General features: G+C 44.1%; 1 protein-coding gene and 1 non-coding gene across 2 annotated transcripts; both read left to right on the top strand.

The window, feature by feature from the left end:
- The first annotated feature begins 2,412 nt into the window (after positions 1–2,412).
- On the top strand, positions 2,413–2,514 carry LOC113186305 (small nucleolar RNA U13). Its single transcript, XR_003301262.1, has one exon. It is a non-coding gene; the product is annotated as a small nucleolar RNA U13 (small nucleolar RNA).
- A 10,822-nt stretch (positions 2,515–13,336) lies between these two features.
- On the top strand, positions 13,337–13,888 carry Arl11 (ARF like GTPase 11). Its single transcript, XM_026393709.1, has one exon. It carries the CDS (start codon positions 13,337–13,339, stop codon positions 13,886–13,888), a length of 552 nt encoding a protein of 183 aa, XP_026249494.1.
- Positions 13,889–15,254: the final 1,366 nt, after the last annotated feature.

The following is a 15,254-nucleotide window of genomic DNA, read 5'->3' as shown; positions in this document are numbered from 1 at the left end:
CTGACAACAGATTGAATCCTCTGAAACCATGAGCCAAAACAAACTTTTCCTTCTCTTGTCATGTTCTTGTCCTGTGTTTCGATCACAGTGATAAAAGCTGGCTAAAACACTTACTCAAGGTTTTCAAACAAAGGAAGAGAATTGAATTAAATGCTGCACATTGTTGCACATGTTAATGGTAAATTTTTGTGGGAAATCTAACAAACTCTAAGTGCTGATTTGATTTTTCTTTTTAAACTACTCAATGACCTTACAACATCCTTCCTAATCAAATTGGAGGTTTGGTGTTTTGTTTTTCTTTTTCCTGCCAACTAAAAATACACTATCCAACTCAGGAAATGCTGCTGATTGAATAGCAGCTGCTGCTGAGGGCCTACTTTACATATCGAAACCAACCTTGGAAGAAAAATACCTAAAGCTCGCTGTGTCAGCTCCTGTTTTGAAGCAAGCCTGAAGCGTCACACAGGTTTGTCTTGGCCTCCACATGGTCCTGCCTGCATAGTTTTAGGAGAAAGTCTCTTGCTACTCTTTCTTTCCTCCCTTAGTGCAAGGAAACTTCCTGCAAATACTAGAAAAGCTATTTCAGTGCAAAGTTAACATTCTCCAGATCTTTCTTACGCTGGAAGTAGATCATCCATCCATTGCCAATTCCTTTTTTCCTTCATTATTGATGAGAAAAAGATCCAGTGCCAAGATATTTCTGCCTAGATGGGGAGAGAGAATAAAAAGATAGGCATAAAAACTTTCCCCAGTTTTGCCATGTTCTTCACTTGGTTATATAAAAATATCATCATCAATAAAATAGGAAATGCAAATAGCAGGAAAGTTCTGAAAGATGAGTTGTGCTGTAAGTAGAAAACACAAGGCACTTAATGTGACTGCTCAAAGTACAATCTTAATGCAAACTAGGATGTTTAAGAAGGATCTATAATCTGCTTATGTTTTAATCTATGTTGAATGCTGTTACATGGTATTCTAGTCTTCATACACAAGAACATCAAGGGCTAGGATGTAGCTCAGTGGTAGGGTGCTTGCCAGGCATGCACGAAGCTCTAGGTTCAACTCCCAGTATGGCAAAAATGGGGAAAAAAATGTTGATTCTGCAACATGGAGATGCATTTTGAGCAATTGTAAAAGAAATAATGTGACAGAATATGTAGAGTATTTCTCATAGCTGTGCAATAAAAATTGCATTATAGGCTGGTGTGGTGGCAAGTTCAAGGCCAATCTGAGAAACTTAATGAGACCCTGTGTAAGAATAATAATAAAGCTGAGGGCAGGTCTGGGGATGTAGCTCAGTGCTAGAGTGCTTACCTAGCATAGGCAAGGATGTTCAGACTTCAGTACCCCAAAACAAAACAAAATAGATTAAATAATAAATTATCCCAGGTACTACTAGGTTCCGATTTTGTCTCCCATAGTGCACATGTTGGCTACTTAATCCCCAGTGCAACTGTGTTGACAGGTGGAACCTGTGGGAGTGATTAGGACACAAGGGCAGAGCCGTCATGAGTGGAACAATGTTGGCTATCAGGAGAATGGGTTAGTATGAGTATAAGTTTGGGCCTCTTTGCTCTCTGCTACTTTCTTGCCCTTCTGCCTTCTGCCATTGACTGATACAGCACAAAGGACCTCCCCAGATGCTGACGTCATGCTCTTGAACTTCCCAGGCTCCAGGAAAGTATACCAAATAATTCTTTTTCTTTATGAATTACCTAGTTTATGGTATTCTTTTGTTTTGTTTTTGGTACTAGGGATTGAACCCAGGGGTGCTTTACCACTTGAGCTACATCTCCAGTCCTTTTTATTTATCATTTTGAGATAAGGTCTTACTAAGTTGCTGAGGCTGACCTGAAACTTGTGATCCTCCTGCTTCAGCCTCCTGAGCTGCTGGGATGACAGGAATGCACCACACACCACGCCTGGCTAGTCTATGGTAGTCTGTGATAGCTACACAAAAAGGACTGAGACCCGGGATAACAGAGAGAGAAAGAAGCAGATCTGGGGCTAAAATGCACATCTTAATTCTTCAACCTGTGTTTTTCCTAATTTATGATGAAGATTTACTGATAAAACCACACTGCTTCATTTGTAAGATGGCAGGTAGGAATTACTGCAGCATGCCCTCTGGTTTTAAAATTTTGGACTTGATAGCTGAGCACGGTGGCACACACCTATAATCCCAGGGGCTCAGGAGGCTGAGGCAGGAGGATTCCAAGTTCAAAGCCAGCCTTAGCAACTTAGCAAGACCCTGTGCAACTTGGGTGAGATCCTGTCTCAAAGTAAAAAAATAATAAAAAGGGCTGGGGATGTGGCTCAGTGGTTAAGCGCCTCTGGATTCAATTCTCAATGTGTGTGTGTTTGTTTTACTTGATGACCATGCAACACCAGCAGCAAAAATTTTGAGAATTGATCCTTTGGTTCATGAGTGTGATGACTGGGTGGTCACATTATTGTGTGAGATGTGCCTCCCTCTAAACCTTGTTACAACTTCGGCATATTATCCATCTGATGTGAAAAAAAAAATTGAGCATATGAGATATACCTGCATGTGTGCATACACAAAGAAACAGACACACATATGCTGTTAACCCATGTTCAAAGACAAAGCTCTTGGAATACAGCATTGCCTGTACAGAGAATCTTCTATCATGGAACACAGTGAACGGGATTGCAGCAGACATTGTTGCCCACCCAACACCACCCCTGCTTTCTTCTTACTAAGACTAGCACTATTTTATCCAGATACTGGGGGCAACATTCTCAGAGAAATTGAACCCAGCCTGGCCATGCCAAGGAATTTCATTTCTCTTGGTCAATGAGATAAAAGGGGAAATTGGCAGCTTTGAGGAGATATTTCCTTTTTGATTAAATAGATACACACACACACACACACACACACACACACACACGCGCACACACACACACACACACACACAATAAGAACACACCTTTCCCTTCTTCCTGATCTTCAATTCAGCTGTGCAAGGATAAGATGTTTGGTGTTGCTACACCAGGGAAGGAAACATCGTCTGTAAACTGATGGTGCCAAAGCAGAGAATGGAAAGAGATGGGCTCCTCTGTGACACTTGAGCTGCAGACCAACCCAGATCTACCTCACTGCAGACTCACTGTCCTGGGAGAATGAGAAAACCTTCTTTCTGCCCTTGCAGCTGGGTGTTCTATAACTTCCAGCCCAAAGCATCCTCACTCTGCCTCTCTGAGTCTCAGCTCTTTTCTTTTATAAAATGATGACAATTACACCTGTCAGGGTGGTTGTGAGGAAGAAATGAAATAATAAAATGTCTAACATAAAAGAACTCAGTAAATGGCCGCTACTAACATCATAAGCATAATAACTATGATAAATCCTCAACAGTGGGAATGTTCTCTGCACTCTGTCAATCTCTCTGTGACAGCTGGCACATTTCCCCTATGACAGTGGCCTGGGGACAGTACACCCAGCTCCTACCTTCTCTATGTGTTGAGGAGCTCAGCCATGGGTGCTTTAGGCCTGGGAGCCAAAAGGCCCAGCCCACAGGGGAAAAGAAAATTGAAATCATGTGAGATTGAAGCATAATCGATAGAGCAACATAACATACTGAAAGATCGAAGCAAGCCGTAAAATGTTCATTTCTTGGGTCCTAGAAATCCCAACTCCGCCAACCCAGCCAACAGAAATGAACCAAGTGAAAAGGAAAAAGTTGATTCACACAATCTTTAATTCAGCAGTTTTTTGCAGACTTGACAAGGGGGAAACCAAAACATTTCCCCTTAAAGTGGTGGAATGATGAAGCCAACACAATAATTTTTATTAAAGACTAGGTAGGAGTAAGGCAATGTCATTTTTGACATAAATGAAAAATACATCCAATCAGAATACCAGAGTGTATGCACACTCTTCTTATCACCACCTGGAGCACGGCTGCGGTTAGGCTGGCTATAATTGGCACCAAGGGCATTGGAACACAGGAAATGAGGGACTGCCAATTGCTGTTTTCTCTCTTTACTAAGATTATTAGTGGTTTTCAAAACAGCCCAGCAGCCAAGTGCAGAGCTGGAGGTGCTGGGGGAAGCAAAGGGACCGATGGCCCCACCACCTAAAAAGCTGCACCCAGAGAAGGCATCTGAGGCAGAAGCCCCACACCCAGGACTCATGACCCAGGCAGCCATGAAGATGTACTGCAAAGACTACCAGCTCCGCAGACACCGGGAGGAAGCCAAGAGCCTCTGAAACCTGGGAGGGAGGGAACTAGGAATCCTTGCCCTTGCTTTTGCTGGGCAGATATTTCTGGTAGAATGTTTCCTATCGACTACTCTCTATGAATACTGTGTATGGCCAGAGTACTAGAAAAGCATGAGCAGACAGATTTCTGTCCTTTAAAGGAATTCTCTGGAGGGCCACATATCAGCCCATGAAAACAATTAATTACCTTAGAAAAGGCACACAGCTACCACAAACACGTGTTTGAAAAGCATGTTAAAAAATAAGATAAATATATGTTTGCATACTGTAGGGCTTCTGTGTTTAGGATTGGGGTCTAACTTCGTGACTGTGACATGCATGCTTGGTAACTAGGAAGTCTCTGTGCAAAGCCACAGAATGCCTGACTGCTAGGAACTTTCTGTGCAAACATGGGACACTGGCTACTGGGAAACTCCTGTGCAAAAGCTTGGGATGGCTGGCCGCTCTACCAATGCTCTTCATGAGTGAGCCTGTTTCCCAGGCTTGGAATGCCCAGCTGCTTCCCCTTGAAGCTATTAGGATAACTATGCAAGTGCACTATCTGATTTCCATGGTCATGTCCTTGAAGGAAAGGGGACTCTGTGTTTGTATTAACCTGGACCTTATCTCAGTTAGCACTCAGGGTTAAAGGAATACTAGTTAGAAAGTAGTCATGGTGATGGGTAATATATAACTTTTGGGGGGTTAATAAACGCAGCAGGAGAGAGAAGCGGACACCTTTGTCTGCCACCTTTGTCTGCCTGCTTCTACACTGTGTGTGTGTGTGTGTGTGTCTGTCCTTTGTTCGCCTCTTCACAGGTTTTCTTCACAGGGTTCTTTACAGCATACTGTAAACATAAGTCACATATATTTACAATCAACTGTCTACTACATCCCATGACTGTCAACTTAGGTCTTCACACATCCACATTTTGACTCAATCGTGAACGTGGAGTTCTTGCTGATAGTTGACTTGCATGGTTTTCATGAATTCTCCATTGTCTGCTTCCATGCCACCCACCATGGCACAGGCCGCCAAGGCAGTGTCGTGTTCCCCGATGGCCCACAGGACGCAGGTAGGAGCAGCCTCCCTGCATGAACGAGACCACATGTCGCCTTGAAGAAACAGAACTCACTGACTCGGAGGGCAAGAAGATGGACCTCTGGCTGTCACCTGGATGGCTTCTGGTTTGGGGTCTCTGTCCTCCCACAACTTTGGGTCCCTTATTAATTTCTTTCCCCCCAATTATGTCTTCCTCTATTGTTGGGCCCTAAAACAGAGCAAGTCACTTTTTTTTTTGAAACAAATATTTTACAATGTCCATTTCCTTTTTTCTTCCCCTATTTCTTCTCCCTCCTCCTCCTCCTTCCCTCACCCTCTGGAAGGGTTGGACTCAGAACCTCACACATGCTAGGCAAGTGCTCCCACTGAGCTACACCCCCAACTCTACCATGTCTGTTTCTTAAATCTAGAAATGCAAATTGTAAAGGGTAGAATCTACCTAGTACTTGCATAATCTTTAAAAAAAATCAGGATAATGATGTAACATAAGGAACAAATAAGAGGAAAGTAACTCTAAGATGACACATAATTCTATATGTAAATGCTCAGACCCAATTGCACTGATAAAGCCATCACATTCTTGCATCTAAAGGCAGAACCCATGTGAGCATGATGCACCCAATACAGGGTTTTGCAGCATCTTACCAGCAGCTTAAATGTCATACTTCTGTTCAAAGTGGTGCTGTTGATGATATGATATTCTGAACAGTCCACAGTAAAGCTCCAAACAAATAAAGTGCAAAATTTCCACAATTTACATATGTTTCAGGTTGGTTGTGGTTTTTCCCCCAAAATGTTCATGTACTGGACATTTGGTCCCCAACCTAGTGGTGATGTTGGGAGGTGGTGGAGCCTTTAAAAGGTGGAGCCTAGAGGGAAGTAATTGGGCCCTGGGGATTAACGCTGCCTTGCTGAAGTTCTAGCCCTCCTGTGACTACAGCAGTGCTTTCAGAAAAGGTTATACATGTATTTTGTATAACAAGACCCTCACCATTATACAAATACATGTATGAAGATGGGAGGAAAAAAAAAAGAATAGCGTTACCGTAGATTGGGTAGAGAGAAGTGATGGGAGGGGAGGGAAGAGGAGGGTGGGAAAGGAAGGACAGCAGAATGAAATAGACATTATTATTGCTGTGTGTATATACGTGACTGCATGACCAATGTGATTCTGCAACTTGTACACTCAGAAAAATGAGAAATTATATCCCATCTGATTCAAATGTATGATATGTTAAGGTCATTGTACTATCATGTGTAACTAATTAAAAAAAAAAAAGAAAAGGTTGTTATAAAGCAAGACTACACATAGTCATTTCCCTTTCCACTCCTCTGGCCATCTTGTGAGGCAGCCAGGGCACCCTCACTAGGATGCAAGTGCTATGCTGTTGGGACCTTCCAACTACCAGGAATGTGAATCAAATAAGCATCTTTATTTCATAAGCTATTCAGTCTCAAGTATTTTGTTATATCAATGGAAAATGGACTAAGATGATGTATTAAGTACATTTCTGTAAAGCATAGTATATGTGAAAATCATGTGGAAAATAGTTTGTACTGGTATAAAATAACATTTGATTCTAAAATCAGATTTGGTGGGGAGGGGTCCTGGATAATGAACCCAGGGGCACTTTACCACTGAGCTATATCCCCAGCCCTTTGAAGCAGGCTTTGCTTAGGGGCTTGCTAAATTGCTGAGGCTGGCCTTGAACTTGTGATCCTCCTGCCTTAGCCTCCCAGGTTACTAGGATTACAGGTGTGCATCACTGTGCCTAACTAGGTTTTCTCTTTCTCTCTTTCTTTCTTCCTTTTCTTTTCTTTTCTTTTTTTTTTTTTTTTTTTTTTTGTTCTGGGGTTTGAACCCAGTGGTGCTTTAACCACTGAGCTATACCCCCAGTCCTTTTTATTATTTTAATTTTGAGCCAGGGTCTCATTAAATTGCCCAAGCTGGCCTTGAACTTGGGATCCTCCTGCCTCAGTCTCCTGAGTCACTGGACTACAGGTACACAATACAAAGCCTGGTTGGAATCAGGTAATTTTTAAATAGTGTTTTTTTTTTTTTAAATCACATAAATGTCTGGGACATTCAAAAGTTGAATTAAAAGTCAAGAAACATTCACTGTGCAGAATTCTTCTGGGCATTATAAGATGTCTAGAATCCCTGCCCCCAGCCCCAGAGTTCCTAGAGCCTGCTCTAATCATACTCTCAAAGTATGTGAGTATTTTTAGCTACTAAGCCTGAGAGAACCACTGGGCTAAGTAGCTGAGTCAACCTGTGCTCTTTCCCCACTTTTCTCCACCCAGGAAAAACCTCACAATAGACATAAAAACCTGTAAACAGTAGCAGAGCATGGTGGTGCGTGTCTGTAATCCCAGCAGCTTGAGAGGCTGAGACAGGAGGATCATAAATTCAAAGCCAGTCTCAGCAACAGCAAGGCGCTAAGCAACTCAGTGAGACCTTGTCTCTAAATAAAACACAAAACAGGGCTGGGGATATGGCTCAGTGGTAGAGTGCCCCTGAGATCAATCCCTGGTACAAAAAAAAAAAAAAAAAAAGCACTGTAAACAGTCATCCATATCCACAAGGCACCTGTACAACCACGCCAAATTCAGACATATGTCTCAGGGCTCCACAGGTTTCCTAAGAAATTATAATCACAGATGTAGTTAAATTCTCAGAGATTTTTCAACCTTTAGGATGACTGGAGCATTAATTCTTCCCATAAAACCCTTGAAAGATAACTTTGATGTGCTCTGCCTGGCTCTGTCCCTGATTCACTCACTGGGGAGCTGCTGGAGGTAGGGAAGTTGCGGGGTTCCCAGGGCTGCTCACTATCACTCCCCTGCCCTCCTCCATGGATCCCTCACACAGCCCTTGGTTGAGAACCTCTGGTGGAGAGAAGAGGGATTCAAGAGATTGCACTCCTCAAAGTATGTGACCACAGGGGGCGTGGGGAACGGGGACCATGAAAAATAGATGCCTCCTGTTAGCTTCTATGTGCATAGACTATCTCTGGGGAAAATACCTAAGAAACCAACCATGTTGGTTGTTTCCCAGGAAAGGACCCGCATGGCTAGAACACGGGAGTAAGAAGGACTTCCCTGATACTATGCCCTTTAGTGTCTTTTGAATTTTGTATGGATAGCCTGGAAATATAAATAAATCAAATCTGAGTTTTCAAAGAAACAGTTCTGCTCTCTCTCTGCTTCCTGGCTGTCTTAAACCATGCAGCCTATCTTTTCTCCATTGTACCCTTCTGCCATGATGTTCTGTCTTACCTCAGGCCCAACACCATGGAGCCAGCTGATCCTGAAATGAACCCCTGAAACCAACAAACATCCTCAGAACCAAGCTATCAAGTGATGAAAATGCCAAGACACACTGAGAGACCAACTGAGCTCCCAGTCAAAACAAGGTGAACTCTCAGCAATGTGAGTGGGAAAATATCTTGGATATTCAGCCATGTCAACCTTGGAAATCTTGTTCCAGTTTTCAACTGACAAGGTTATGAAAGGCTCCAATCAAGAAGTGTCGGTTGGGCTGGGGATGTGGCTCAGCGGTAGAGCACTTGTCTACCACGTGTGAGGCCCTGGGTTCCATCCTCAGCACCACATGAAAATAAATAAATAATATAAAAAGTATTGTGTCCCACTACAACTAAAAATAAATACTTAAGGAAAAAAAAATATCCATTGGGGCTGGGGTTGTGGCTCAGTGATAGAGTGCTTGCCTACCACGTGTGAGGCACTGGGTTCAATTCTCAGCACCACATAAAATAAATAAATTAATTAATTAAATAAAGGTATCGAGGATATCTACAACTAAATACATATTTTAAAAAAGAAGCATCCATCTAAACCTAGGCAATTCAAGAAACCCAATAGAAAATAATATATTTTTTTGTTTTTGCTTTAAGCCATTATATTTTGTAGTATGTTATACAGCAATAAACAACTGATCAGGTGGGTAATGCACAATTACCCACCCATCACAGCTAATGTAATGCTTTATATCAGCTAGACTTGTGTGGCCCATCTCTGACAACTGTTTAAAGTTTGTCACCCAAGATTCTACTCTAGCATGAACTATAATCATTATCCTAGTATTTCTCAAGTATTTTGGATTTCTCAACCGCAAACATCTCAAACTTAAATCATTTACCCTGCTCATCATAAAAAATAAATAAGTAAAATGAGCTGGGGCCGTAGCTTAGCGGTAGAGCACCTGCCTAACATGTTAGGTTCTGGGTTCCTTCCTCAGCACTGCATAAAAATAAATAAAATAAAATAAAAGTATTGTGTCTCACTACAGCTAAAAATATTTTTTAAATAAATAACAGACACAGTCCTTGGGGAAAAGCCATTAATTTGAGCATTGCAAGTTGAGAAAGTGAGAGATCAGAGAAAGATGTGGTCACAAGAGGAACAGAAAGGTGAGGGCAGTTATGAAGCTCAGGAAAAGGAGGCTGAACGAGACAACTTTGTGGGCATTCCTCCACCACTTTGCAGGGGAACAAAGTTCCTGTTCTTGCACTCTTCTCCTTTAGACCTATCTATAGAGAAGATAAAAGTAATCACTGGGTTCTGTCCCATGATAAATAATCTCTTAAAAAACCACTAACTTCCCATCATTTCCAAACAAGCTGTTCAGACATCGTTTCCAAAGTTGACTTAGTTAATAACCTGTGAGCTCCTTTACCTGCTCCTCCTTCCTCTCCTCCAGGTAGACTTCACAGAAAACCGGCCCCAGATGTTGAGCCAAACAGATCCCTGGAGATGTGGTAAGTAGCAGTCTTCATTATAAACTGCTTTGTGCATGTGTCGGGGTGGTCATGGCTTGGCCAAAGGCCTGGCTACATATGAGAATTGACAAAAGTATGTTTATAAATTCATACTCTGAACCATGAGGCTCTCTATGGGGACCTTCTTGGGATGCCCTGGGGACACTAGAGGTGGGGCCCAAGACCCTTGTCTCTCCTGGTATGAGTGAACCCCTCAGAGCACCTCTTTCTTTTTTTTAGTATTTATTTTTTAGGCTTAAGTGGACACAATATCTTTATTTTACATTTATTTGGTGCTGAGGATCGAACCCAGTGCCTCCTGCATGCTAGACGAACGATCTACCACTGAGCCACAACCCCAGCGCCCCCCGCCCCGCCCCACCTTTCTTTTTCCAGCTCTGGAAGCCGCAGTCACAAGCCCTCAAAGGTGATCACACTCCACATGTACCAGCCACACTCTGATTTTGATGGCTCTCTGTTCCTTCTTGAATAGTACCATCCCAGGGCCAAGTGCCAGGTTTTGGGCTCAGTACTTGTGCTTTAACTTACTTAATCCTCCAATAGCCCTCAAGTTAGGTATATTATTACAGCCATTAATCCCATTTTATCACGTAAGAAGGTGAGGCTTAGAGAAACTCAGGAACATGCTTGAGGTGACACAGCTGGTAAGTAGCAAAGGCCAGATGTACACCCCAGGTGGTCCAAGATCAAGGCCCACTGTTATTCTGGGCTCCATGTTGTCTCCCCGGAGAAGCAGCCCCCCCCCCAGGCTCCCCAGATGGGGGTGTCCACCTTGTTGGGCTAAAGGGATTGAGGCCTGGTTCTACACAGGAACTCAGGCCACACAGGCTTTTGGGAACAACTGGAGTCAGGGTAAAAGTAACCACTGCTTTCCTAGCATTCATCTTCCTTGCCTAATGTAGGATCTTGGTCTCAGGAAAGCTCCTTCACACCTGGGGAGGCCTGGTCTCCATGGCAGTACTCCCAGCTCCTCCCTCTGAATGCCTGTCTAGCCCCTGGAGGGTAGAACCTCCCTGAGACTCCAAGATCAGTGCCACAAAGAGACCTCCCAACACCCTGTAGGCTGTCTATATAGCCCCTGGAATCTTTGGAGTGTGGTTCTGCTCTCTCAGTGGATTCTGAGTAACTGATTTTTTTTTAAATTCTATTTTGTGGCAGAGTCATCTATTATGCAAGGGAGACATAATGTTACTCCTCAAGAAAAAAACTAAGCAACAATTTTAATCACCACAGTTCCACCACATTAATGTTACCTTTTAATTTCTATGATTTACCTTCGGTGCCTATTTTTTTTTTTTCATGCAGTACTTTAAAGCTTGTATGGTTCTGTAAACGCAGATGACAAGAGAAAGCTTCTCCAACTCTGTCCACAGAAAGAGCTTCTTCAAAGTATACCAATATTCATTTGGGAATAGCTGATCATTGCAATGGGAACACGTGTGTCATAGTAAACTATGTGCTTACTCAAGCAAGTTGAGGCAAGGAGAAGTTTTTAAAGGCAAAACTGCAGAGGATTACATACAATATTTTAAAATAAGAAAACTTGCAAGAACCAATAACAAGGATGGTGTCAAGGATTAAGTAGATAGTTGCTGGGCAGATCTGTCCTTGCAGAAGTATTTTTTGTGTAAGGTTGTGGTTCTGGCAGTTTTGTTGTTGTTGTTATTGTTGTTGTTGTTTTTTTGGTGTGTGTGTGTGTGAATTTGTGGTTCTGGCAGTTTTTTGTTGTTGTTGTTGGTGGTGGTGTGTGTGTGAATATTTCTTCTCATGTATTTAAGCATAAATGTCTGATAAGACATTCTGTCTTCTTTGTCTATTTATGTATTTATGGTTAAGTCTTGACAATAGTGACTCCTTTTGATTCTGACAACTTCTACAGTCCCAAGCAAATAGAAGAATCTCCAGGTACCAGATAAACACTGATGCATATTCTGGAAGAAGAGAGACTTTCAGAACTCTCCCTGAGATCACAGGACTATGAGGGGAAGAGCAAAAGCAGGCAGCTGAAGCCTGGCCTGGTAGGACACCTCCCTCATCCTAGCTATCCAGGAGGCTGAGTTTTGCAAAGTTTGAGGCCAGCCTGGGCAACTTAAACTCTGTCTCAAAATAAAGTAAAATTTTGAAAAGGGGTGGGGGTGTAGCTCAGTGGTAGAACACTTGCCTAGTATGTATGAGTCCCTGGGTTCAATCTTCAGAGCCACAAAAAAATAAATAAATAAATAAACAAACAAATAAATAAATAAATAGGAAGGCAGCTGAACCTACAGACTTCTTCAGGCATAGGATCTGAGTTGCTATGAAACATTATTTGTGGCTGGGCCTGATTCCACTAAGAGCTGAAGAGCTGCAGACATCTCTGTGGCATGTCCCCAGTAGGGAAAGGAAGCAGAAAAAGGAGAAATTGCAATAGCCACAGCACTTCCTTCATGTCTCATTCTTGGGACATGCCTGACCAGCAGACAGCAGCTCCATGGTAGAAGAGAGCCCCGGAGGAGGAACGTTCTGCCGCCATCTAAAGATAACACTGAGGTAATTTTAATTTTCACTCTTCTCCCTTTGGCAGGAGTGAAGAGAGGCATCTTATTTTCCTCCAAGGCCACTAAGACACACTCTCAGAGGTGAGATGTCCCTTTTTCTCTCCTACCCATGTTTCTCCTGACTCAGGGACAGGTCTTCTATCTTGGTGTGAGTTCTTCTAAAAACAGGTGGAGTGTTCTGGAGGGCATTTGCCTGGGTGAGTCAGTGGAGGAAACCAGTTGGCAGCCGAGTCATAAATTTGCCCCCAGATAGTGGTTATAAATAGTCACTATTGACAGGACCGGGCTGGGCCTGTGGGGCGGCAGTGTCCAAGGTAGAGGAAGTCAGCAGGCCTAGCTGGGCCTCTTCACCTTGCAAGGAAACACAGAGCTGTCCCTTCTGGGTTTAGGCTTAAAGGAAGCAGAGAGACTAGCAGACATGGAAGTCCTCTTTCTGAAATTTCGACTGAACTAGGTCTGTCTAAGTGGAACTCCATCTCCCCTCTTTGCTCTAACTCCTGAGGAACGTGAGCCCACCTTTTGTGTCTTCTAGGAGGCCTCCCACTCTCCTCTGAAGCTGGCCCCAGCCATCAGCCAGCTGGTGGGGACCAGGCTCCCTCACTTCCTGGCCCTTTCAGCCTGGGTCCTCCTGGAGAGCAGAAGCCCGTGTGGGTTTGTGTTCCTTCAGAAAGTCTAAAGCCTTTCACGCTGGGACTCAGCAGGGGCCACCATGGGGTCTGTGAATTTCAGAAGTCACAAGGCAGAAGCCCAGGTGATGATGATGGGCCTGGACGGGGCAGGCAAGACCACCCTCCTGTACAGACTCAAGGGCCACCAGGAAGTGGAGACCCTGCCCACCATCGGTTTCAATGTGGAGCCTCTTGAAGCTCCTGGGCATAAGTCGGTGATCCTCTGGGACGTCGGGGGCCAGGCTCAGCTCAGGGCAAGCTGGAAGGACTATCTGGAGGGCACTGAGGTGCTGGTGTACGTGCTGGACAGCACCGACGAAGCCCGCTTGCCTGAGGCTGTGGGTGAGCTCAAAGAAGTCCTGAAGGACCCCCACCTGACGGGTGTCCCTTTCTTGGTGCTGGCCAATAAGCAGGAGGCCCCCGACGCCCTCCCGCTGCGGGAGATCCGAAGGAGGCTGGGCCTGGAGTGCTTCGCGGACCGCGGCTGGGACCTCCGCGCCTGCAGCGCCCTCACCGGCCAGGGGCTGCCCGAGGCCTGGAAGAGCCTGCAGGCTCTGCTGAAATCCCGCCGCCGCCTGTGCCTCCAGCTCTGAGGCGGTGGGGCCGGGCACAGGGACCACAAGACACCCTGAGCAGGCCACAGCAGCTGATCCTGGCTCCTGTGAACCGGAGGAACCAGCTGATCCTGGAGCGACTTCAGCTCCGTTGATCCAACCAGAAGTCTTTCTGTTCTCCAACAGGATGCTTTCTTCTCGGGACTCATTTTCAGTGGTATTTATGTTGAAAAATCTTTGAATAACAATTTGATTCTCTGAATAATGGTACTCTAATAAGAAAAGAAAACCCTCAACGTGTTTCATTGACTAGCTCATTATCCAGTGTGAATGGAGCCACAAGTGGTCACATAAAGGGAGATGGAAGTTCAATAAAAGGGAGAGGTTTCAAGATCAAATTTGAGTCTCATCTGGACACATTTGCCGTCATTATGAGTGATTTTCCCTGATGGCCTCTGGGTATGTGCCACTATCCTTCTTGGTACAAGTAGCCAGAGCAGGTGGGTTGGCTGCCACGGAACCTGCATTATAGAAGTTCACTGGGGCCCCCAGCCCTGAGCAAGCAGTTATGAGTTTAGGGCTTCCAAAACCCACCCTCCTTTAAGACCCAGTGGCCTGGGAGGCTGAGGCAGGAGGATCTCAAGCTCAAAGCCAGCCCCAGCAACTTAGTGAGGCCCTAAGCAACTCAGCAAGACCTTGTCTCGGAAAAAAAAAAAAAAAGGATGGGGGCCAGGGGGTGCTGGGATATGGCTCAGTGGTTAAGCACTCCTGGGTTCAATCCCCAGTTCCAAAAAAAAAAAAAAAAAAAAAGGCAAAGGAGCTTTTAGATGTGAACCAAGTGTTTTAGGGGAGTTAGGAATTCTGAAGATAGGGATGACCGCAGTGCCTTCTCCCTCATAACGGATAGTAAAATGGAAAGTTGAACACAGTTTTCTAAAAGGATTTCCAAGTGCCTGTTACCTGAGATCCACAAAGGTCCTGAGCTTATTTGCAAAATATTATGCTTTGGGCCATTTTTCTAGGAGAGACATCCATAAGTTTTGTTAGATTTTCAAAGACATCTGTGATTCCCAGAAGTAAAGATCAATAATCTGGCTTTGTCCTTCATCCAATCCCAGAATGCATTCTGTTATCTGAGTTTTTTAATGGCAAGAAGTGTGCATTTGACATCCGTTCTCAAATGAAACAGCCTAAATGTTAGATGGTCCTTGGATCCTGCATTAAAATTAGCTTCCTAGCCAGGCGTGTTGGCACATCTGAAATCCCAGAGACTTGGGAGACTGAGGCAGGTGGATGCAAGTTTGAGGCCAGTCTCAGCAACTTAGCAAGACCTTGTCTCAAATGAATAAACAAACAAACAAATACAACTGGGCATGTAGCAGAGTGGTAAAAGTGCCTTGGGTTC

Source organism: Urocitellus parryii, chromosome 2 (genome assembly GCF_045843805.1).
Source record: "Urocitellus parryii isolate mUroPar1 chromosome 2, mUroPar1.hap1, whole genome shotgun sequence".
Taxonomy (NCBI): domain Eukaryota; kingdom Metazoa; phylum Chordata; class Mammalia; order Rodentia; family Sciuridae; genus Urocitellus; species Urocitellus parryii.
The sequence above is the reverse complement of the archived record's forward strand: the minus strand, read 5'-3'. Positions and strand labels throughout refer to the sequence as shown.